We start from the raw sequence: 22,894 nt of genomic DNA, 5'->3' as shown, positions 1-22,894 counted from the left end.
TTCCTGGCGCCCAGCTGGGCTCTGTCCGGATCTGTCCCGTGTCTGTCCCGTGTCCGTCCCGTGTCCTGTGTCTATCCCGTCTCTGTCCCAGGCTCTGTCCTGTGTCTGTCCCGTGTCCCGGCTCTGTCCCGTGTCCCGTCCTGTGTCTGTCCCGTGTCTGTCCCCTGTCTATCCTGTGTCTGTCCTGTGTCCTGGCTCTGTCCTGTGTCTATCCCGTCTCTATCCCGTGTCTGTCCCGTGTCCGTCCCGTGTCCTGTGTCTATCCCGTTTCTGTCCCGTCTCTGTCCCATGTCCATCCCGTGTCTATCCCGTCTCTGTCCCGTGTCTGTCCGTGTCTATCCCGTGTCTGTCCCGGCTCTGTCCTGTGTCTGTCCCAGCTCTGTCCCGTGTCCTGTGTCTATCCCGTGTCTGTCCATGTCTGTCCCAGGCTCTGTCCCGTCTCTGTCCCGTGTCCCAGGCTCTGTCCCGTGTCCATCCCGTGTCCATCCCGTCTCTATCCCGTGTCCCGTGTCCATCCCGTCTCTGTCCCTGTCCCGTGTCCATCCCGTCTCTGTCCCATGTCCCGTGTCCATCCCGTCTCTGTCCCTGTCCCGTCTCTATCCCGTGTCCATCCCGTCTCTGTCCCGTGTCCCGTCTCTGTCCCGTGTCCCGTCTCTGTCCCGTCTCTGTCCCTGTCCCGTCTCTGTCCCTGTCCCGTCCCCCAGCGGCTCCAGCCCGTCCCTCCCCGTGTCTATCCCGTGTCCCAGGTTCTGTCCCGTCTCTGTCCCGTGTCTGTCCCGTCTCCCGTGTCCTGTGTCCATCCCGTCTCTGTCCCCTGTCCCGTCTCTGTCCCTGTCCCGTCTCTGTCCCGTGTCCATCCCGTGTCCATCCCGTCTCTATCCCGTGTCCCGTGTCCATCCCGTGTCCATCCCGTGTCCATCCCGTCTCTATCCCGTGTCCTGTGTCCATCCCGTGTCCGTCCCATGTCCATCCCCTGTCCATCCCGTGTCCATCCCGTCTCTGTCCCTGTCCCGTCTCTGTCCCTGTCCCGTGTCCATCCCGTCTCTGTCCCTGTCCCGTCTCTGTCCCTGTCCCTGTCCCGTCTCTGTCCCTGTCCCGTCTCTGTCCCTGTCCCGTCCCCCAGCGCTCCCGCCCGTCCCTCCCCGTCTCTCCCGCCCCTCCCAGCCCCTTCCCCTCCCGGGGGTCCCTGGGCCGTGGGAGCGGAAGCGGCCCCGGGGTCCCGAGGGGCTCCTGGGGCTGCCGGGCCATGGGAGCGTCCCCGGGGGGGTCACACGGGCACCGCCGTGCTCGGGGCTCTGGGGAAACATCGAGGATCCAGGGCTGGGCCCCCACGCCCTGGGAAATCAGGAAAGTCTCAATGTGCTGCTCCCAGGACCTGGGAAACCAGGAAAGTCTCAATGTGCTGCTCCCAGGATCTGGGAAACCAGAAAAGTCTCAATGTGCTGCTCCCAGGATCTGGGAAACCAGGAAAGTCTCAATGTGCTGCTCCCAGGATCTGGGAAACCCTAAAGGATTCAATTCGCTGCTCCCAGGATCTGGGAAACCCTAAAGAATCCAGTTTGCTGCCCCCACTCCACCCCAGGCTCTGGAAAACCATAAAAGTTTCAATTTGCTGCTTCCAGGATCTGGGAAACCCTAAAGGATTCAATTTTCTGCCCCCATCCCACCCCAGGCTCTGGAAAACCATAAACAATTCAGTTTGCTGCCCCCAAGTTCTGGGATTCCATAAAGGATCCAGTGCTGACCCCCCTCAGGCTCTGGAAACCCTAAAGGATCCAGTTTGTTGCCCCCCAAACTCTGGGAAACCCTAAAGAATCCAATTTGCTGCTCCCAAATTTTGGGAAACCATAAAGAATCCAATTTGCTGCCCCTGGGCTCTGGAAAACCCTAAAAGATTCAATTTGCTGCTCCCAGGCTTTTGGAAAACCATAAAGGATCCAATTTGCTGCTCCCAGGATCTGGGAAACCCTAAAGGATCCAGGTTGCTGCCCCCAAATTCTGGGAAACCCTAAAGGATCCAATTTGCTGCCCCCAAACTCTCGGGAACCCTAAAGGAACCAATATCTGCTCCCAAATTTTGGGAAACCCTAAAGAATCCAATTTGCTGCCCCCAAACTCTGGGAAACCATAAAGAATCCAATTTGCTGCCCCCCAGGCTTTTGAAAAACCATAAAGGATCCGGTTTGCTGCCCCCACTCCACCCCAGGCTCTGGAAAACCATAAAAGTTTCAATTTGCTGCTTCCAGGATCTGGGAAACCATAAAGGATCCAGTTTGCTACTCCTGGGCTCTGGGAAACCCTAAAGGATTCAATTTGCTGCCCCCAAACTCTGGGAAACCCTGAAGGATTCAATTTGCTGCCCCCAAACTCTGGGAAACCCTGAAGGATCCAATTTGCTGCCCCCCAGGCTCTGGAAAACCATAAAGGATCCAATTTGCTGCTCCCAGGCTCTGAGAAACCCTAAAGGATCCAATTTGCTGCCCCCAGGCTTTTGGAAAACCATAAAGAATCCAATTTGCTGCCCCCAAACTCTGGGAAACCATAAAGGATTGAATTTGCTGCTCCCAAACTCTGGGAAACCCTAAAAGGTCCAATGCTGTCCCCCCCAGGCTCTGGAAAACCCCAACGGACCCAGTTTGGTGCCCCCCAAACTCTGGGAAGCCCCAAAGGACCCACCTGGCTGCCCCCACCCCCCAATTCCTCCCCGTGCTGGGTTCAATGCAGGAGCTGAGGGTGAGGGGGCGCCCCCAGGGCTGGGCTTTATTGGGGGGTGGGTTTGGGGGGGCTGGGGGTTCTTGGGGGGGGGTTTTTTGGGGGTTTTTAAGGGATTTTGGGGGGTTTTTTGGGGGGTTTTTTGAGGGGTTTTGGGGGTTTTTTGGGGTTTTTTTGGGGGGGGTTTTGGGGTTTTTAGGGGATTTTTGGGTTTTTTTGGGGGGGATTTTGGGGGTTTTTTGGGGGGTTTTGAGGGTTGGGTTTTTTTGGGGGGTTTTGTGGATTTTGGAGGGGTTTTTAGGGGGATTTTTTGGGGGTTTTGGGGGGCTCCTCCCGCAGCCCAGCCCGTCCCAGGGCTGGCTCAGAAGCTCGGCCGCTCCTTCTTGAGGTTCTTGTAGTCAGTGGAAACTGCCAGAAACTGCAGGGGGGAGGGAGGGAGGGGGTCAGGGGGGGTCCCTGCAGCCCCCCCAAAGTCCCTGCAGCCCCCCCAGTGTCCCTGGAGTCCCCCCAGTGTCCCTGGAGCCCCCCCAATGTCACTGGAGCCCCCCCAATGTCACTGCAGCCCCTCAGTGTCACTGGAGCCCCCCCAATGTCCCTGCAGCCCCCCCAAAGTCCCTGCAGCCCCCCCAGTGTCCCTGCAGCCCCCCCAATGTCCCTGCAGCCCCCTCAGTGTCACTGCAGCCCCCTCAGTGTCACTGCAGCCCCCCCAATGTCCCTGCAGCCCCCTCAGTGTCACTGCAGCCCCCTCAGTGTCACTGCAGCCCCTCAGTGTCACCCAGTGCCCCCTCCCCAAATTCGAGCACAAACATGAGGAAAACTCAGGGTTTTATCCTAAAAATGCCCTAAAAGTGGCTGAATCTCCCCCAGAATTGCCTCTGGGAAACCCTAAAGTGTCCCCCCAGTGTCACTGCAGCCTTGGTGGCCTTGGTGCCCCTTCCCCAGATTTCAGCACAAACATTTGGAGCTCTCTGCTCCAGGCCTGATCCCCATTTTTCCCTTTCCTGAGTGTTTTTACCCTAAAAATGCCCTAAAAGTGGCTGAATCTCCCCCAGAATTGCCTCTGGGAAACCCTAAAGTGTCCCCCCAGTGTCACTGCAGCCTTGGTGCCCCTTCCCCAGTTTCAAGCACAAATATGTGGGGAGCTCTGCTCCAGGCCTGATCCCACTTTCAGTGGGATTTCCTGAGGAAAACTCAGTGTTTTACCCTAAAAATGCCCTAAAATTGCCTCTCCCCACCCCTCATTGCCTCTGGGAAACCCTAAAAGATCCCATTTGTTACCCCCTGCCCCATAACCAATGTCACTGCATCCTGGCCTTGGTGCCCCCTCCCCAAATTCGAGCACAAACGTGAGGAAAACTCAGGGTTTTACCCTAAAAGTGCCCTAAAAGTGGCTGAATCTCCCCCAAAATTGCCTCTGGGAAACCCTAAAGTGTCCCCCCAGTGTCACTGCAGCCTTGGTGGCCTTGGTGCCCCTTCCCCAGATTTCAGCACAAACATTTGGAGCTCTCTGCTCCAGGCCTGATCCCCATTTTTCCCTTTCCTGAGTGTTTTTACCCTAAAAATGCCCTAAAAGTGGCTGAATCTCCCCCAGAATTGCCTCTGGGAAACCCTAAAGTGTCCCCCCAGTGTCACTTGGTGGCCTTGGTGCCCCTTCCCCAGTTTCAAGCACAAATATGTGGGGAGCTCTGCTCCAGGCCTGATCCCACTTTCAGTGGGATTTCCTGAGGAAAACTCAGTGTTTTACCCTAAAAAATGCCCTAAAAGTGCCTCTCCCCACCCCTCATTGCCTCCGGGAAACCCTAAAAGATCCCATTTGTTACCCCCTGCCCCATAACCAATGTCACTGCATCCTGGCCTTGGTGCCCCCTCCCCAAATTCGAGCACAAACGTGAGGAAAACTCAGGGTTTTACCCTAAAAGTGCCCTAAAAGTGGCTGAATCTCCCCCAAAATTGCCTCTGGGAAACCCTAAAGTGTCCCCCCAGTGTCACTGCAGCCTTGGTGGCCTTGGTGCCCCCTCCCCAAATTCGAGCACAAACATTTGGAGCTCTGTGCTCCAGGCCTGATCCCCTTTTTTTCCCTTTCCTGAGTGTTTTTACCCTAAAAATGCCCTAAAAGTGGCTGAATCCTCCCCACCCCATGCACTGCCAACCTCCTGAGAAACCCTGAAGTGTCCCCCCGGTGTCACTGCAGCCTTGGTGGCCTTGGTGACACAAATTCGAGCACAAGGATTTGGGGGGGCTCTGCTCCAGGCCTGATCCCCATTTTTCCCCTTCCTGAATGTTTTTACCCTAAATGTGCCCTAAAAGTGGCTGAATCTCCCCCAGAATTGCCTCTGGGAAACCCTAAAGTGTCCCCCCAGTGTCACTGCAGCCTTGGTGGCCTTGGTGGCCCCTCCCCAAATTCGAGCACAAACATGAGGAAAACTCAGTGTTTTACCCTAAAAATGCCCTAAAATTGCCTCTCCCCACCCCTCATTGCCTCTGGGAAACCCTAAAAGATCCCATTTGTTACCCCCTGCCCCATAACCAATGTCACTGCATCCTGGGCTTGGTGGCCTTGGTGCCCCCTCCCCAAATTCGAGCACAAATGTGAAGAAAACTCAATGTTTTACCCTAAAAATGCCCTAAAAGTGGCTGAATCTCCCCCAAAATTGCCTCTGGGAAACCCTAAAGTGTCCCCCCAGTGTCACTGCAGCCTTGGTGGCCTTGGTGCCCCCTCCCCAAATTCGAGCACAAGGATTTGGCAGGGGGGGGCTCTGCTCCAGGGCTGATCCCCCTCTCCATAGGATTTCCTGAGGAAAACTCAGTGTTTTACCCTAAAAAATGCCCTAAAATTGCCTCTCCCCACCCCTCATTGCCTCTGGGAAACCCTAAAAAATCCCATTTGTTACCCCCTGCCCCATAACCAATGTCACTGCAGCCTTGGTGTCACCCAGTGCCCCCTCCCCAAATTCGAGCACAAACATGAGGAAAACTCAGGGTTTTATCCTAAATGTGCCCTAAAAGTGGCTGAATCTCCCCCAAAATTGCCTCTGGGAAACCCTAAAGTGTCCCCCCAGTGTCACTGCAGCCTTGGTGGCCTTGGTGCCCCCTCCCCAAATTCAAGCACAAACATTTGGAGCTCTCTGCTCCAGGCCTGATCCCCTTTTTTTCCCTTTCCTGAGTGTTTTTACCCTAAAAATGCCCTAAAAGTGCCTCCCCCCGCCCACTTCCAGCCCTCCCAGTTCCCCCAGTGCTCACTTTGTACTGGTCTGTGGGGCTCAGCTTGTTCCAGGGTTCCGGATTGTTCTTCCTGTCCCAGCTGGGAGGGGGTGACGGGGGGGGACATCAGCACCGGCAAGGATTGGGGGAGAGACCCCCCCCTAACCCCATGGGACCCCCCAAAGCGCCCCCAGCCCCATGGGAGCCCCCCCAGCCCCATGGGACCCCCCCAAAGCGCCCCCAGCCCCATTGGAGCCCCCCCAGCCCCATTGGAGCCCCCCCAAAGCGCCCCCAGCCCCATTGGAACCCCCCCAAAGCCCCCCCAACCCCCTTGGAGCCCCCCCCAAATCGCCCCCAGCCCCATTGGAGCCCCCCCCAAAGCGCCCCCAGCCCCATTGGAACCCCCCCAAAGCCCCCCCAACCCCCTTGGAGCCCCCCCCAAATCGCCCCCAGCCCCATTGGAGCCCCCCCAGCCCCATTGGAGCCTCCCCAAAGCGCCCCCAGCCCCATTGGAGCCCCCCCCAAAGCGCCCCCAGCCCCATTGGAGCCTCCCCAAAGCGCCCCCAGCCCCATGGGACCCCCCCAAAGCGCCCCCAGCCCCATTGGAGCCCCCCCAGCCCCATGGGAGCCTCCCCAAAGCGCCCCCAGCCCCATTGGAGCCCCCCCAAAGCGCCCCCAGCCCCATGGGAGCCCCCCCAGCCCCATTGGAGCCCCCCCAAAGCGCCCCCAGCCCCATTGGAGCCCCCCCAAAGCGCCCCCAGTGCCGTCCCAGTTCTACTGGAGCCAAACTGGTCGCGTCCTGTGCTGTCCCTGAGGGGCTGGGGGAGGCCAGCAGGGCCGTGGGAGGGGTCCCTGGGGAGAGCAGCTCGTGCTGCCCCCCCTTTTTTCCATCCCCCCCCCCCTTTTTTCCTTCCCCCCCCCCTTTTCCCTCCCTCCCAGTTCCGCTGGTGCTGCCAAGAGCAGAATTTTCCATCTGGGAAGTTTTTCTTTGTGTGTGGATTTCCCACCCTGGAGCTGGGGCTGGCCATGGGCTGAGCTCCCCCACCCACCCCAGCTGTGCCCCAGGTGTGCCCAGGTGTGCCCAGGGCACCTCAAAGCGTACCTGGAGTTTGGGCTGTGCGGTGCCAGCCACACTGGGCACCTCTGGCTCCCACATTTCCCCACTCTGGGAGTGCAGGTTGACCCCCAAGTGTACCCAGGTGAACCCCAGGTGTGCCCAGGTGTTCTCCAAATGTGCCCCAGGGGTACCCAGGGCACCTCAAGGTGTACCTGGCATCTGAGCTGTACACACTGGGCACCTCTGGCCCCCACTCTGGGGGTGTGGGGTGAGCCCCAGGTGTACCCAGATGTGCCCAGGTGTTCCCCAAATGTGCCCCAGCTGTGCCCAGCCATACCTGGCATCAGGGCTGTGCAGTGCCAACCATTCCAGGTGCCTCCTGGGCACCTCTGGCCCCACATTTCCCCATTCTGGGAGTGCGGGGTGAGCCCCAGGTGTGCCCCAGGTGTGCCCAGGGCACCTCAAAGCGTACCTGGAGTTTGGGCTGTGCGGTGCCAGCCACACTGGGCACCTCTGGCCCCACATTTCCCCACTCTGGGAGTGTGGGGTGAGCCCCAGGTGTAGCCAGGTGACCCCCAGGTGTGCCCAGGTGTTCCCCAAATGTGCCCCAGGGGTACCCAGGGCACCTCAAGGTGTACCTGGCATCTGAGCTGTACACACTGGGCACCTGTGGCCCCCACTCTGGGGGTGTGGGGTGAGCCCCAGGTGTGCCCAGGTGTGCCCCAGGTGTTCCCCAAATGTGCCCCAGGTGTGCCCAGCCATACCTGACATCAGGGCTGTGCAGTGCCAGCCACACTGGGCACCTCTGGCCCCACATTTCCCCACTCTGGCAGTGCAGGTTGACCCCCAAGTGTACCCAGGTAAACCCCAGGTGTGCCCAGGTGCTCCACAAATGTGCCCCAGGGGTACCCAGGTGTGCCCCAGGTGTGCCCAGGGCACCTCAAGGTGTACCTGGCATCTGAGCTGTACACACTGGGCACCTCTGGCCCCCACTCTGGGAGTGTGGGGTGAGCCCCAGGTGTGCCCAGATGACCCCCAGGTGTTCCCCAGGTGTGCCCCAGGTGTGCCCAGCCATACCTGACATCAGGGCTGTGCAGTGCCAGCCACCCTGGGCACCTCTGGCCCCACATTTCCCCACTCTGGCAGTGCAGGTTGACCCCCAAGTGTACCCAGGTGAACCCCAGGTGTGCCCAGGTGCTCCACAAATGTGCCCCAGGGGTGCCCAGGTGTGCCCCAGGGGTACCCAGGTGTGCCCCAGGTGTGCCAGGGCACCTCAAGGTGTACCTGGCATCTGAGCTGTACACACTGGGCACCTCTGGCCCCCACTCTGGCAGTGCAGGTTGACCCCCAGATGTGCCCAGATGACCCCCAGGTGTTCCCCAAATGTGCCCCAGGTGTGCCCCAGGTGTGCCAAGCTGTGCCCAGCCATACCTGACATCAGGGCTGTGCAGTGCCAACCTTTCCAGGTGCCTCCTGGGCACCTCTGGCCCCACATTTCCCCACACTGGGAGTGAAGGTTGACCCCCAGGTGTTCCCCAAATGTGCCCCAGGTGTGCCCAGCTGTGCCCCAGCTGTGCCCAGCCATACCTGACATCAGGGCTGTACAGTGCCAGCCTCACCAGGTACAGCACGGCGCTGCCCAGTCCCACGCTGATGAAGCCAATGAGAGGAACGAGCTGCAAAAAAAAAAAAACCACACAGAGAGAAAGGGAAAAAAAATAAACCAAAAAAAAAAAAAAAACAGAAAGAAAATTGAAAAATGCCCCAATAAAATGAATATTTATCAGGCAGAGCGCAAGGCAGAGCTGACACCCGGGAGATTTACAGGGGAGAGGTGGCCCAGCAATGCTGAGCTACAGCTGGAGCTGTCAGCCCGGGTGACTGAATGGAAGCAGAGAGGAGGAAAAATCGCCTCGTGCTGGAGAGGAATTGGGTGGGGAATGAGAAATTGGATCCTCTCAGCCCCGCGCTGCCCGCGGCTGGCGCTGCTGAGGGGATGGGGGAGGCATTGCCGGTGTTCCCAGTCAATCCCAGTGCTCCCAGTCAGGGCTGAGCTGTGGTTTGGGGCTCATCCCTGAAGGATTTGGGGCTGGGGATCCCATTCCCAGTGCTCCCAGTGCTCCCAGTCAGAGCAAACCTCGGTTTGTGGCTCCTCCATGAAGGATTTGGGGCTGGGGATCCATTCCCAGTGCTCCCAGTCAGGGCCAAGCCACGGTCTGGGGCTCCTCCCTGAAGGATTTGGGGATGAGCACCCGATTTCCAGTCAATCCCAGTGCTCCCAGTCAGGGCCGAGCCGCGGTTTGGGGCTCATCCCTGAAGGATTTGGGGTTGGGGATCCCATTTCCAGTGAATCCCAGTACTCCCAGTCAAAGCAAACCCAAATTTATGCTTCTTCCCTGAAGGATTTGGGGTTGAAGGCCCCATTCCCGGCATTCCCAGTGCTCCCAGTCAAGGCCGAGATGTGGTTTGGGGCTCCTCCCTGAAGGATTTGGGGTTGAACGCCCCATTCCCAACATTCCCAGTGCTCCCAGTGCTCCCAGTCAGGGCTGAGCCGCGGTTTGGGGCTCCTCCCTGAAGGATTTGGGGCTGGGGATCCCATTTCGAGCATTCCCAGTGCTCCCAGTCAGGGCTGAGCTGTGGTTTGGGGCTCATCCCTGAAGGATTTGAGGCTGAACACACGATTTCCAGTGCTCCCAGTGCTCCCAGTCACAGCAAACCTCGGTTTGTGGCTCCTCCTTAAAGCTTTTGGGGCTCAGCACCCCATTCCCAGTGACTCCAGTCAGGAGTGGCACCTCCATGAAGGATTTGGGGCTGGGCACCCCATTTCCAGCATTCCCAGTGCCCCTGGTCAGAGCAAACCCAAATTTATGCTTCTTCCCTGAAGGATTTGGGGCTGAACGCCCCATTCCCGGCATTCCCAGTGCTCCCAGTGCTCCCAGTCAGAGCAAACCTCGGTTTGTGGCTCCTCCTTAAAGGATTTGGGGCTGAGCACCCCATTTCCAGCGTTCCCAGTGCTCCCAGTGCTCCCAGTGTTCCCAGTGACTCTGCTCAGGGTTGAATGTCACTTTATGGCTCCTTTCTAAAAGATTTGGGGCTGAACCCCCCATTCCCAGTGCTCCCAGTGCTCCCAATCAGAGCAAACCTCGGTTTATGGTTCTTCCCTGAAGGATTTGGGGCTGAACCCCCCATTTCCAGTGCTCCCAGTGCTCCCAGTGCCCTTGGTCAAAGCAAACCTTGGTTTGTGGCTCCTCTGTGAAGGATTTGGGGCTGAACCCCCCATTCCCAGTGCTCCCAATCAGAGCAAACCTTGGTTTATGGTTCTTCCCTGAAGGATTTGGGGCTGAACCCCCCATTTCCAGCATTCCCAGTACTCCCAGTGCCCTTGGTCAAAGCAAACCTTGGTTTGTGGCTCCTCTGTGAAGGATTTGGGGCTGAACCCCCCATTCCCAGTGCTCCCAGTCAGGGCTGAGCCTCCGTTTGTGGCCCCTCCCTGGAGGATTTGGGGCTGGGGGGGATCTGAGGGGATCTTGGGGGTCCTGGGAGGACCTGAGGGGATCTCGGGGCTCCTTCCCCCAGCCCAACCGGGACACCCCAACCTTTACCCACCCCCCAAAAGGTGAGGGGACCCTCCCCGTGTCCCCCCCCCACCCTGTGTGGGGACATTTTTGTCGGGGGGGGTGGGAATGAAGCCCCCTCCCCATTCACCCCAGCAGAGCCGGCCCTGCCACCCCTCAAAGCATCAAATTCAGGGATTTGGGTAAAAAATGCCCCAAAGCCGAGGCTGGGCACTGCCAGGGGGTGGGCACGGGGGGGTTGGCACCCCCTGGGCGCTTCCCACGTCCTCGGGTGAGGCCCCCGCCTCATCCTCGCTGCAAAAATGGGGAAATTCGGGGCGTTTCTGTTCCTGCCTTTCCCCTGAGGGATTTGGGGGGCGCAAAGGAGACCCCAAATCTGAGGTGTAAAAAGCACAGAGGGTCCGGGGTGTTTGTAATTGCTGTGGTGCCGTCCGTCCGTCCGTCCGTCCGTCCGTCCGTCCGTCTGTCTGTCTGTCTGTCTGTCCGCACCACATCCCCCCCTCCGCTCGGGCTCCACCGCTGGCACCTGCGCCTTGGCAGCCTCTAATTGTCCTGCCGCTAATTACTGCCAGGCGTTAATTACCCAGACGGCGGCGGCGGCAGATGGCGAGAGAGCCCCGAACGGGCTGCGGGAGCCGCGGCAGCTCCCGGGGCCACGGGTGGTGCCAGGGATGGACCCAGGGGTGGTGCCAGGATGGTGCCAGGATGGTGCCATTGTGCCAGGATTGTACCAGGGATGGTGCCAGGGATGGTGCCAGGAAGGTGCCAAAGGTGGTCCAGGGATGGTGCCAAGGATGGTGCCAGGATGGTGCCAGGATGGTGCCAAGGATGGTGCCAGGATGGTGCCATTGTGCCAGGATTGTACCAGGGGTGGTGCCAGGGACGGTGAGAGGAATGGACCCAGGGGTGGTGCCAGCATCCAGCCTGGTTTGGGCACTGCTGGGTGGGAACTGGGCCATACTGGGAGCACTGGGAATGCTGGAAATGGGGTGCCCAGGACCGAAACTTATAGGGAGGAGCCACAAACCGAGGCTCAGCCCTGACTGGGAGCACTGGGAATGGAAATGGGGGGTTCAGCACTGAATCCTTTAGGGAAGAGCCACAAATAGGAGTTCGCTCTGACCAGGGGCACTGGGAGCACTGGGAATGCTGGAAATGGGGGGTTCAGCCCCAAATCCTTTAGGGAGGAGCCATAAACTGGGGTTTGCTCTGACTGGGGGCACTGGGAGCACTGGGAATGCTGGAAATGGGGGGTTCAGCTCCAAATCCTTTGGAAAGGAGCCATAAACTGGGGTTTGCTCTGACCAGGGGCACTGGGAGCACTGGGAGCACTGGGGATGGGGTGTTCAGCCCCAAATCCTTCATGGAAAAACCCTAAACCGAGGTTTGCTCTGACCAGGGGCACTGGGAGCACTGGGAATGCTGGAAATGGGGGGTTCAGCCCCAAATCCTTTAGGGAGGAGCCATAAATTGGGGTTTGCTCTGACTGGGAGCACTGGGAATGGAGTGCTCAGCCCCAAGTCCTTCATGGAAAAACCCTAAACCGAGGGAACAGAAGCTCCCAGCGTGTCCCAGTCCATCCCAGTAAAAAGAATAAAAAGGAACAGAAGCTCCCAGCGTGTCCCAGTCCATCCCAGTAAAAAGAACAGAAGCTCCCAGCATTTCCCAGTCCATCCCAGCAAAAGGAACAGTATCCCAGTTTGTCCCAGTAAAAGGAACAGAAGCTCCCAGTCCATCCCAGTAAAAAGAATAAAAAGGAACAGAAGCTCCCAGCGTGTCCCAGTCCATCCCAGTACAAGGAACAGAAGCTCCCAGTGTGTCCAAGAGAGCTGGGGGGTCCCTGGGAGGAGGATGAGGAGGAGGAAGAGGATGAGGAGGATGAGGAGGATCCTTGGGAGGAGAAGGATGAGGGGGGGATCCCTGGGAGGAGGATGATGAGGAGGATGAGGGGGCCCTGGGAGCAGGATGAGGATGAGGATGATGAGGGGGGAGTCCCTGGGAGGAGGAGGATGAGGAGGATGAGGAGGATGAGGAGGCCCTGGGAGGAGGAAAAGGAGGATGAGGATGATAAGGGGGGGGTCCCTGGGAGGAGAAGGATGAGAGGGTCCCGGGAGGAGGATGAGGAGGATGAGGAGGATGAGGGGGTCCCTGGGAGGAGGATGAGGAGGGGGCCCTGCAGGAAGGATGAGGATGATGATGATGAGGGGTTCCCCGGGAGGAGGAAAAGGAGGATGAGGGGTTCCTTGGGAGGATGAGGAGGATGAGGATGATGAGGGGGCCCTGGAGGAAGGATGAGGATGATGAGGGAGGGGTCCCTGGGAGGAGAAGGATGAGGGGGCCCTGGGAGGAGGATGAGGAGGATGAGGAGAATGAGGATGATGATGATAAGGGTTCCCCGGGAGGAGGATGAGGAGGATGAGGAGGATGAGGAGGATGAGAGGGTCCCGGGAGGAGGATGAGGAGGATGAGGAGGATGAGGGGTTCCCTGGGAGGAGGATGATGATGATGATGATGATGATGATGATGAGGGGGCCCTGGAGGAAGGCTGACTCACTCCGGGGTGCCGTTTCACGTGGCGGGAGAAGATCCCTCCGCGCAGGGGACCCTTCATGGCCACGCTGGGGTCGCTCCGGCCGCTGCCGAGCTCCGAGCGAGGCTGCACCGGGGCTGGGCAGGAGGGGAGGGAGGGCAGGGAGGGGAGGGGACAGGGCCGGGAGGGAGGAAGAGGAAGGCCGGACACCAAATCCCGCTCCCGGCCCTCATCCGGCCTCAATCCCGGTGTCTGGAGGGGCTGGGCAGGGACCCCCACCCCAAAATCCAGGAGTTATGGGGAGGGTCTGGGAGGCTGGGGAGGATTTCACTACAGAATGTGGGGGTCTGGGGGGGCCCTCACCCCAAATTGGGAGGGTCTGGGGGTCTGGGTAGACCTTGGCTATAAAATTCAGGGATCCCGGGGGGGCACCTCGAGGGTCTGGAGGGACCCTCACCCCAAAATCCAGGAGTTATGGGGAGGGTCTGGGAGGCTGGGGAGGATTTCACTACAGAATGTGGGGGTCTGGGGGGACCCTCACCCCAAAATTCAGGAGTTCAGGGGAGGGTCTGGGGGTCTGGGTAGATCCTGAGTACAAAATTCAGGGGTCTGGGGGCATCCCGAGGGTCTGGGAGGGACCCTCACCCCAAATTGAGAGGGTCTGGGGGTCTGGGTAGACCTTGGCTATAAAATTTAGGGAGCCTGGGGGGCACCTCAAGGGTCTGGGTTGGACCCTCACCCCAAAATCCAGGAGTTTAAGGGAGGGTCTGGGTAAATCTTGACTATAAAATTTAGGGATTCAGGGGGGACACCCAGGGGTCTGGGAGGGGAACCCTGAGGGCCTGGGTGGGACCCTCACCCCAAAATTCAGAGGACTCAAGACAAGGGGGGAACCATGAGCACAAAAATCAGAGATCAAGGGAGCTGCCAGGAGCCTGGGGGGAACATCGAGGGTCTGGGGGGACCCTCACCCCAAATGAGGAGGGTCTGGGGGTCTGGGTAGACCTTGGCTATAAAATTTAGGGATTCCGGGGGGAACCCAGGGGTCTGAGGGGACCCTCATCCCCAAATCCAGGAGTTTAAGGGAGGGTCTGGGGGTCTGGGTAGATCTGCACTAAAAAACTCAGGGGTCTGGGGGGACCCAGGGGTCTGGGGGGACCCTGGCCCCACAATCCAGGAGTTATTGGGTGGTTTTGGGTAGAATTTCACTATAAAATTCAGGGGTCTGGGGGTACGCAGGGGTCTGGGGGGACCCTAAGGGTATGAGAGGACCCTGGCCCCAAAATCCAGGAGTTATGGGGAGGGTCTGGGTAGAATTTCACTACAAAATTCAGGGATCTGAGGGGACCCTGGCCCCCAAAATCCAGGGGTTATTTGGGGGTTCTGGGTAGAATTTCACTATAAAATTCAAGGGTCTGGGGGGGACCCTGGCCCCCAAAATCCAGGGGTTATTGGGGGGTTCTGGGTAGAATTTCACTAAAAAATTCAGGGGTCTGGGGGGGACCCTGGCCCCCAAAATCCAGGGGTTATTGGGGGGTTCTGGGTAGAATTTCACTATAAAATTCAGGGGTTTGGGGGTACCCTAAGGGTCTGAGGGGACCCTGGCCCCACAATCCAGGAGTTATGGGGAGGGTCTGGGTAGAATTTCACTATAAAATTCAGGGGTCTGGGGCTATCCTGCCCCCAAAATCCAGGAGTTATTGGGGGGTGTTTTGGGTAGAATTTCACTATAAAATTCAAGGGTCTGGGGGGACCCTGGCCCCCAAAATCCAGGAGTTATTGGGGGGTTCTGGGTAGAATTTCACTATAAAATTCAGGGGTCTGGGGGTACCCTAAGAGTCTGGGGGTACCCTGGCCCCACAATCCAGGAGTTATGGGCAGGGTCTGGGTAGAATTTCACTAAAAAATTCAGGGGTCTGCGGGGGACCCTGACCTCAAAATCCAGGAGTTATTGGGGAGAGTCTGGGTAGAATTTCACTATAAAATTCAGGGATCTGAGGGGATCCTGCCCCCAAAATCCAAGGGTTATTGGGGGTGTTTTGGGTAGAATTTCACTACAAAATTCAGGGATCTGGGGGGGACCCTGACCTCAAAATCCAGGAGTTATTGGGGGGGTTCTGGGCAGATCTGACAACAAAATTCATGGATCCAGTGGGGAGCCGAGGAGGGCTCGGGGATGCGGGGGGGGTTTCGGTTCGGCAGCCGCAGCAGGGCTGGGTTATTTTCGTTATTTTCCAAGCGCTCGGCAAATATTATTCAAGATGAAGGAGAATCACGGCTGCCGCTGCCGGCAGCGAGCCGGGGCCGTCGCTGGGAATTTATCAGCGGGAATTGGGGGCCCCCCCGCGCTCCCCCCGCGGCACGCAGCGGTGATGAAGTGCTTCATTAATGGGAGATGCTGCGGCTCGGCACGGACGTGCCCGCACCTGAGCGCTCGCTGCTGCCTGCCAGGGGCTCGGGCTCCCCCCGCGGCTCCACGGAGAGCCCTGGGTCGCTCCTGAGTCGTGGATGCAGAGAGGAAAAGCCACGGAGCCCCCCTGGATACACAGAGCCCCTCATTGGATCCATAAATCCAGTGGGAAAAATCCACAGAGCCCCCCCCAGATCCACAGATCCAATGGGAAAAATTCACAGAGCCCCCCCTGGATCCGTAAATCCAATGGGAAAAATTCACAGAGCCCCCCCTGGATCCACAGAGCCCCCCCTGGATCCATAAACCAAATGGGAAAAATCCACAGAGGCCCCTTGGATCCATAAATCCAATGGGAAAAGAGCCCCCCCAGATCCATAAATCCAATGGGAAAAATTCACAGAGGCCCCTTAGATCCATAAATCCAATGGGAAAAATTCACAGAGCCCCCCCTGGATTCATCCAGGTCCACAAATCCAATGGGGAAAATCCACAGAGCCCCCCATGATCCATAAATCCAATGGGGAAAATCCACAGAGCCCCCCTGGATCCACAAAGCCCCCCTGGATCCATAAATCCAGTGGGGAAAATTCACAGAGTCTCCCTGGATCCACAGATCCAATGGGGAAAATCCACAGAGGCCCCCCCTGGATCCACAGAGCCCCCCCAGATCCATAAACAAAATGGGGAAAATCCACAGAGCCCCCCCTGGATTCATCCAGTTCTATAAATCCAATGGGAAAAATTCACAGAGCCCCCCCGGATCCACAGAGCCCCCCCAGATCCATAAATCCAATGGGAAAAGAGCCCCCCCAGATCCATAAATCCAATGGGAAAAATTCACAGAGCCCCCCCAGATCCATAAATCCAATGGGAAAAATTCACAGAGTACCCCCAGATCCACAGATCCAATGGGGAAAATTCACAGAGCCCCCCCTGGATCCATAAATCCAAGGGGAAGAGTCCACAGAACCCCCCCCTGGATTCATCCAGGTCCATAAATTCAATGGGGAAAATCCACAGAGCCCCCCAGGATCCACAGATCCAATGGGAAAAATTCACAGAGGCCCCCACTGGATCCACAGAGCCCCTCATTGGATCCATAAATCCAATGGGAAAAATCCACAGAGCTCCCCCATGATCCATAAATCCAATGGGGAAAATCCACAGAGGCCCCCCTGGATCCACAGAGCCCCCCTGGATCCATAAACAAAATGGGAAAAATTCACAGAGCCCCCCCTGGATTCATCCAGGTCCATAAATCCAATGGGAAAAATTCACAGAGACCCCCATTAAATCCATAAATCCAATGGGAAAAATTCACAGAGGCCCCTTAGATCCATAAATCCAATGGGAAAATCCACAGAGCCCCCCCTGGATCCATAAATCCAGTGGGGAAAATCCACAGAGCCCCCCTGGATCCACAAAGCCCCCCTGGATCCATAAATCCAGTGGGGAAAATTCACAGAGTCTCCCTGGATCCACAGATCCAATGGGGAAAATCCACAGAGGCCCCCCCTGGATCCACAGAGCCCCCCCAGATCCATAAACAAAATGGGGAAAATCCACAGAGCCCCCCCTGGATTCATCCAGTTCTATAAATCCAATGGGAAAAATTCACAGAGCCCCCCCGGATCCACAGAGCCCCCCCAGATCCATAAATCCAATGGGAAAAGAGCCCCCCCAGATCCATAAATCCAATGGGGAAAATTCACAGAACCCCCCTGGATTCATCCAGGTCCATAAATCCAATGGGGAAAATCCACAGAGACCCCCATTAAATCCATAAATCCAATGGGGAAAATTCACAGAACCCCCCTGGATTCATCCAGATCCATAAATCCAATGGGAAAAATTCACAGAGCCCCCCCAGATCCATAAATCCAATGGGAAAAATCACAGATCCCCCCTGGATCCCTCTTGATTCACAAATCCAACGGGAAAAGTCCACAGAGCCCCTTCAGGTGCTTCCAGATTGCCACAGGCAATGGATCGAATCCACAGATCCCCCCAGACCCACAAATCCAACGGAATCCTCCAGATCCTTCCAGATCCACACAACCCTTGGGTCAAGCTCCTGCCCTTCCAAATCCCTCCCAGTCCCCACGGAACGGCCCCAAGTCCCCCCTGTCCCCATCCCATGGCACAGGGTGGAAGTTCCAGCTCCTCCAGACCCCTCTGGGTCCACACAACCCTTGGGTCACATTCCTGCCCTTCCAAACCTCTCCTGATGATCCACACAACCTTTGGGTGAAATCCCAGCTCCTCCAGACCTTCCAGATCCACAAAACCTTGGAGTGAAATCCCAGCTCCTCCAGACCTTCCAGATCCACAAAGCCTTGGAGTGAAATCCCAGCTCCCCCAGACCCCTCTGGATCCCCATGGAACGGCTCCAAATCCCCCCTGTCCCCATCCCATGGGACAAAGCCACAACCCCCCCCAGAGCCCTCCCAACCCTACAATTGTAGGGAACCCTACAACCCCAGGGAACCCTACAAAGGTAGGAAATCCTACAATCCCAGGGAACCTTACAAAGGTAGGAAATCCTACAACCCCAGGGAATCCTACAACCCCAGGGCCCTACAACCTGAGGGAACCCTACAATTGTAGGGAACCCTACAGCCCCAGGCAATCGTAAAATTCCCAGGCAATCCCACAACCCCAGGCAATCCTACAATTGTAGGGAATTCTACAACCCCAGAGAATCCTACAACCCCAGGGAATCCTACAATTGTAGGGAACCCCACAATCCCAGGGAACCCTACAGTCCCAGGGCCCTACAATCCCAGGGAACCCTACAATTGTAGGGAATCCTACAATCCCAGGCAATCCTACAATTGTAGGGAATTCTACAACCCCAGGAAATCCTACAACCCCAGGGAACCCTACAACCCCAGAGAACCCTACAACCCCAGGCAATCCTACAATTGTAGGGAATCCTACAACCCCAGGCAATCCTACAATCCCAGGAAATCCTACAATTGTAGGGAATTCTACAATCCCAGGCAATCTTACAATCCCAGGGCCCTACAACCCCAGGCAATCCTACAACCCCAGGGGATTTTGTCTTGGCACGATGGAAAGCGCCATAAAAAAATTCATCCCGAGGAAAACAAACAAACAAACGAACAAACGAACAAACGAACAAACGAACGAACGAACGAACGAACGAACGAACAAACAAACAAACAGGAAGCGAAGAGCCGGGAATTCAGTGGAGAATTAAGGGGTAATTAACGGGACGGATTAATTGTGTAACCTCATAGGATCAGCCCCGGAGCGATCCCGGCCATCCCCAGGGGCACCGATGGGCGTCACACCGCAGCACTATCGCGACATGTGGCGATTTGCACGGCCCGATAACGAGGGAGCAGCCGCGGCTCTGCCAGCGTGATGTCACACCTGCCTCGTGACGTCATCGCTGTCCATGACGTCACGGCCCCCTCCTCACTCCTGTCCCGATCGCGACACGGCCCCGATCGCGACACGGCCGCGATGGCGCCCACGCAGGCCCGGCAGCATCCATCACCATGGGCTGGCAGCGGCACTGAGGAGTCATTAACGGCCTAATTGGCCTCATTAATCAGCGAGGGAGCGGCACCGGGAGAGCCCCGAGCCGAGACACGGAGCGGGGTGCGGGGGGACCCCGGATCCGGACACCCCCAAACACCGACACCCCCAAACACAGACACCCCCAAACACCGACACCCCCACACCCCAAAACCCCGGACATTGACACCCCCAAACACCGACACCCCCAAACACCGACACCCCCACACCCCAAAACCCCCAAACACCGACACCCCCGGACATTGACACCCCCACACCCCAAAACCCCCGGACCCTGACACCCCCAAACACCGACACCCCCAAACACCGACACCCCCACACCCCAAAACCCCCGGACCCTGATACCCCCCGATCCTGACACCCCTGCACCCCGACACCCCCAGATCCGGACGCCCCCAAACCCTGAAACCCCGAGAATCTGCATCCTCCGGACCCTGATACCCCAAAACACCGACACCCCCAAATCCTGAAAGCCCCGGAACTTGGTACCCCCAAACACTGACATCCCAGACCCCTGACACCCCCAAACACGGACACCCCCAGATCCGGACACCCCCAAACCCTGAAACCCCGAGAATCTGCATCCTCTGGACCCTGACACCCCCAAACTCTGACACCCCTGGACCCTGACACCCCCAGATCCGGACGCCCCCATACCCTGAAACCCCGAACACTGACACCCCTGGACCCTGATATCTCCAAACCCTGATACCCCCAAACCCTGACACCCCCAGATCCTGACCCCGCCAAAACCCTTGACAGCCCCAAACCCTGACATCCCCAAATCCTGAAACCCCCAAACCCTGATACCCCCAGATCCGGACACCCCCAAACCCTGAAACCCCGAGAATCTGCATCCTCTGGACCCTGATACCCCGAAACACCGACACCCCCAAATCCTGAAACCCCTGGACCTTGATAGCCCCAAACCCTGACACCCCCAGATCCGGACACCCCCAAACCCTGAAACCCCCAGATCCGGACACCCCCAAACACTGACACCCCCAGATCGGGACACCTCCCCCCCGCTGCCGAGGGGGTTTTGGGGAGCCAGGAAAGATCTTGGGGGGCTGGGAGCAATCCTGGGGAGTTTGAGGTCCTCCTGGGGATCTGGGGGTGATTGTGGGGAGCTGGGGGCGATCCTGGGAATCCAGGGAAGATCCTGGGGAACTGGGGGTGCTCCTGGGGGTTGTGGGTGCTCTTGGGGATCTGGGGGTGATTGTTGGGAGCTGGGGGCAATCCTGGGGTGTTTGAGGTCCTCCTGGGGAGTTGGGGGTGCTCTTGGGGATCTGGGGATGATCCTGGGGATCTGGGGGTGTTCCTGGGGATCTGGGGGTGCTCCTGGGGAGCCGAGGGGTTCAGCTCGGCCGTGGCAGTGAAGCCATTCCCGGAGCTGACCCCACAATGCCCCAGCCCGCGCTATCGATTTCTCTTTTCCATCATTGTCCTCAGCCGCGTCCCCGCCCGCGCCGTCAATAACCGGGGCCGTAACCGGGGCTGAAACCGGGGCTGTAACCGGGGCTGTCACCGGGGCCGTAACCGGGGCTGAAACCGGGGCTGAAACCGGGGCTGTAACCGGGGCTGTCACCGGGGCCGTAACCGGGGCTGAAACCCGGGGCCGTAACCGGGGCTGAAACCGGGGCTGTCACCGGGGCCGTCACCGGGGCTGAAACCGGGGCCGAAACCGGGGCCGAAGCCGGGGCCGAAACCGGGGCTGAAACCGCGGCTGTCACCGGGGCTGTAACCGGGGCCGTCACCGGGGCTGTCACCGGGGCTGTCACCGGGGCTGAAACCGGGGCCGTAACCGGGGCCGAAACCGGGGCTGTTATCGGGGCCGTCACCGGGGCTGAAACCGCGGCTGTCACCGGGGCTGTAACTGGGGCCGTCACCGGGGCTGTCACCGGGGCCGTCACCGGGGCTGTCACCGGGGCAGCGGCTGCGGGCGCTGAGCCGCGATTCAATCAACACAACGGCCCCGTCCTTGGTCTGCCAGACACAGCGGGGGATGAGAGCACACGGCTGGGACACGGCTGGGACACGGCTGGGACACGGCTGGGACACGGATACACAGGGCTGGGACACGGACACACAGAGCTGGGACATGGCTGGGACACGGATACACATGGCAGGGACACGGACACACAGAGCTGGGACACGGCAGGGACATGGACACATATGGGTGGGACATGGCTGGGACACACGTCTGGCACATGGTTGGGACAGGGATACACATGTCGGGGACATGGACACATGGCTGGGACACACACACACAGCTGGGACACGGATACACAGGGCTGGGACATGGCTGGGACATGGACATACATGTCAGGGACATGGACACATGGCTGGGACACACACACACACACACAGCTGGGACAGGGACACACGGCTGGGATAAATGGCTGGGACACGGACACGTGCTTAGGACACGCACACACACATGGCTGGGACACGTGTGAACACATCGGACACGCCTGCACAGAGGTGAGACACCTGCACACGTCCAGACACGCGTGCACAGGCACGGACACACGGACAGAGGGGACACACGGACACCTGCGTCAGACACACGGACAGAGGGGACACACGGACAGAGGGGACACACGGACACCTGCGTCAGACACACGGACAGAGGGGACACACGGACAGAGGGGACACACGGACACCTGCGTCAGACACACGGACGGCACGGACACCCCTGTGCAGGGTGGGGCCGCTCCCGCGGGGTCCCGGCCCGGTCCCTCCCGGTCCCTCCCGGTCCCTCCCGGTCTCTCCCGGTCCCTCCCCGTCCCTCCCGGTCCCTCCCGGTCTCTCCCCGTCCCTCCCCGCTCCTCCCGGTCTCTCCCCGTTCCTCCCGGTCCCTCCCGGTCCCTCCCGGTCTCTCCCGGTCCCTCCCGGTCCCTCCCGGTCCCTCCCGGTCTCTCCCGGTCCCTCCCGGTCCCTCTCCGCTCCTCCCGGTCCCTCCCGGTCCCTCCCGGTCTCTCCCCGTCCCTCCCCGCTCCTCCCGGTCTCTCCCCGTTCCTCCCGGTCCCTCCCGTTCTCTCCCGGTTCCTCCCGTTCTCTCCCGGTCTCTCCCCGTTCCTCCCGGTCCCTCCCGGTCCCTCCCGGTCCCTCCCGGTCTCTCCCGGGCCAGCGGGAGGCCTGCGGTGCCCTCTGGTGGCGGCGGCGAGGCTCGGCCCGGGGGCACCGCGCGGGCACCGGGAAGGGGCTGCGGGGGCACCCGGCAGGACGGGGCACGGCTGGGCCCTGCCCTCCGCAGAACCCGAATCCTTCTCCTCCTTCTCCTTCTCCTTCTCCTTCCCCTTCTCCTTCCCCGTCTCCTGCTCCTTATCCTCCTCCTTTTCTTCCTTCTCCTTTTCCTCCTTCTCATTTTCCTCCTTCTCCTTCCTTTCTCCATCTCCTTCTCCTCCTCTTCCCCTTCTCCTTTTCCTCCTTCTTCCTTTCTCCATCTCCTCCTCCTCCTCTTCCCCTTCTCCTTCCCTTTCTCCTCCTTCTTTCTCCTAATTTTCCTCCTTCTCCTCCTTTTCCTTCTTCTCCTTCCTTTCTCCATCTCCTCCTCCTCCTCCTCCTCCCCTTCTCCTTTTCCTCCCTTTCTCCATCTCCTCCTCTTCCCCTTCTCCTTTTCCTCCTTCCTTTCTCCATCTCCTCCTCCTCCTCTTCCCCTTCTCCTTTTCCTCCCTTTTCTCCTCCTCCCTTTCCTCTTTCTTCTTCCCCTTCTCCTTCTCCTTCCCGGTCTCCTTCCCCTTCTCCTTCTTTTTCCTCCTTCTCCTTCCTTTCTCCATCTCCTTCTCCTCCTCCTCTTCCTCCTCCTTCTTTCTCTCTCCTAATTTTCCTCCTTT

The 22,894-nt window shown here is 58.7% G+C and overlaps 1 protein-coding gene across 1 annotated transcript; it reads right to left on the bottom strand.

Annotated features, from left to right (window-relative positions):
- Positions 1–2,923: 2,923 nt before the first annotated feature.
- Positions 2,924–13,224, bottom strand: NDUFA4L2 (NDUFA4 mitochondrial complex associated like 2). Its single transcript, XM_071456165.1, has 4 exons — positions 13,100–13,224; positions 8,558–8,646; positions 5,953–6,013; positions 2,924–3,130 (listed from the first exon to the last, which is right to left on the bottom strand). The coding sequence occupies exons 1-4, from the start codon at positions 13,154–13,156 to the stop codon at positions 3,074–3,076; spliced, it is 264 nt and encodes an 87-aa protein (XP_071312266.1). The 5' UTR covers positions 13,157–13,224; the 3' UTR covers positions 2,924–3,073.
- Between the last annotated feature and the right edge of the window lie 9,670 nt (positions 13,225–22,894).

Source organism: Agelaius tricolor, unplaced genomic scaffold (genome assembly GCF_023055355.1).
Source record: "Agelaius tricolor isolate 1412-34295 unplaced genomic scaffold, bAgeTri1.0.p SCAF_55, whole genome shotgun sequence".
Lineage (NCBI taxonomy): Eukaryota > Metazoa > Chordata > Aves > Passeriformes > Icteridae > Agelaius > Agelaius tricolor.
Note: the sequence above shows the minus strand (reverse complement) of the source record. Positions and strands in the feature narration are given on the sequence as shown.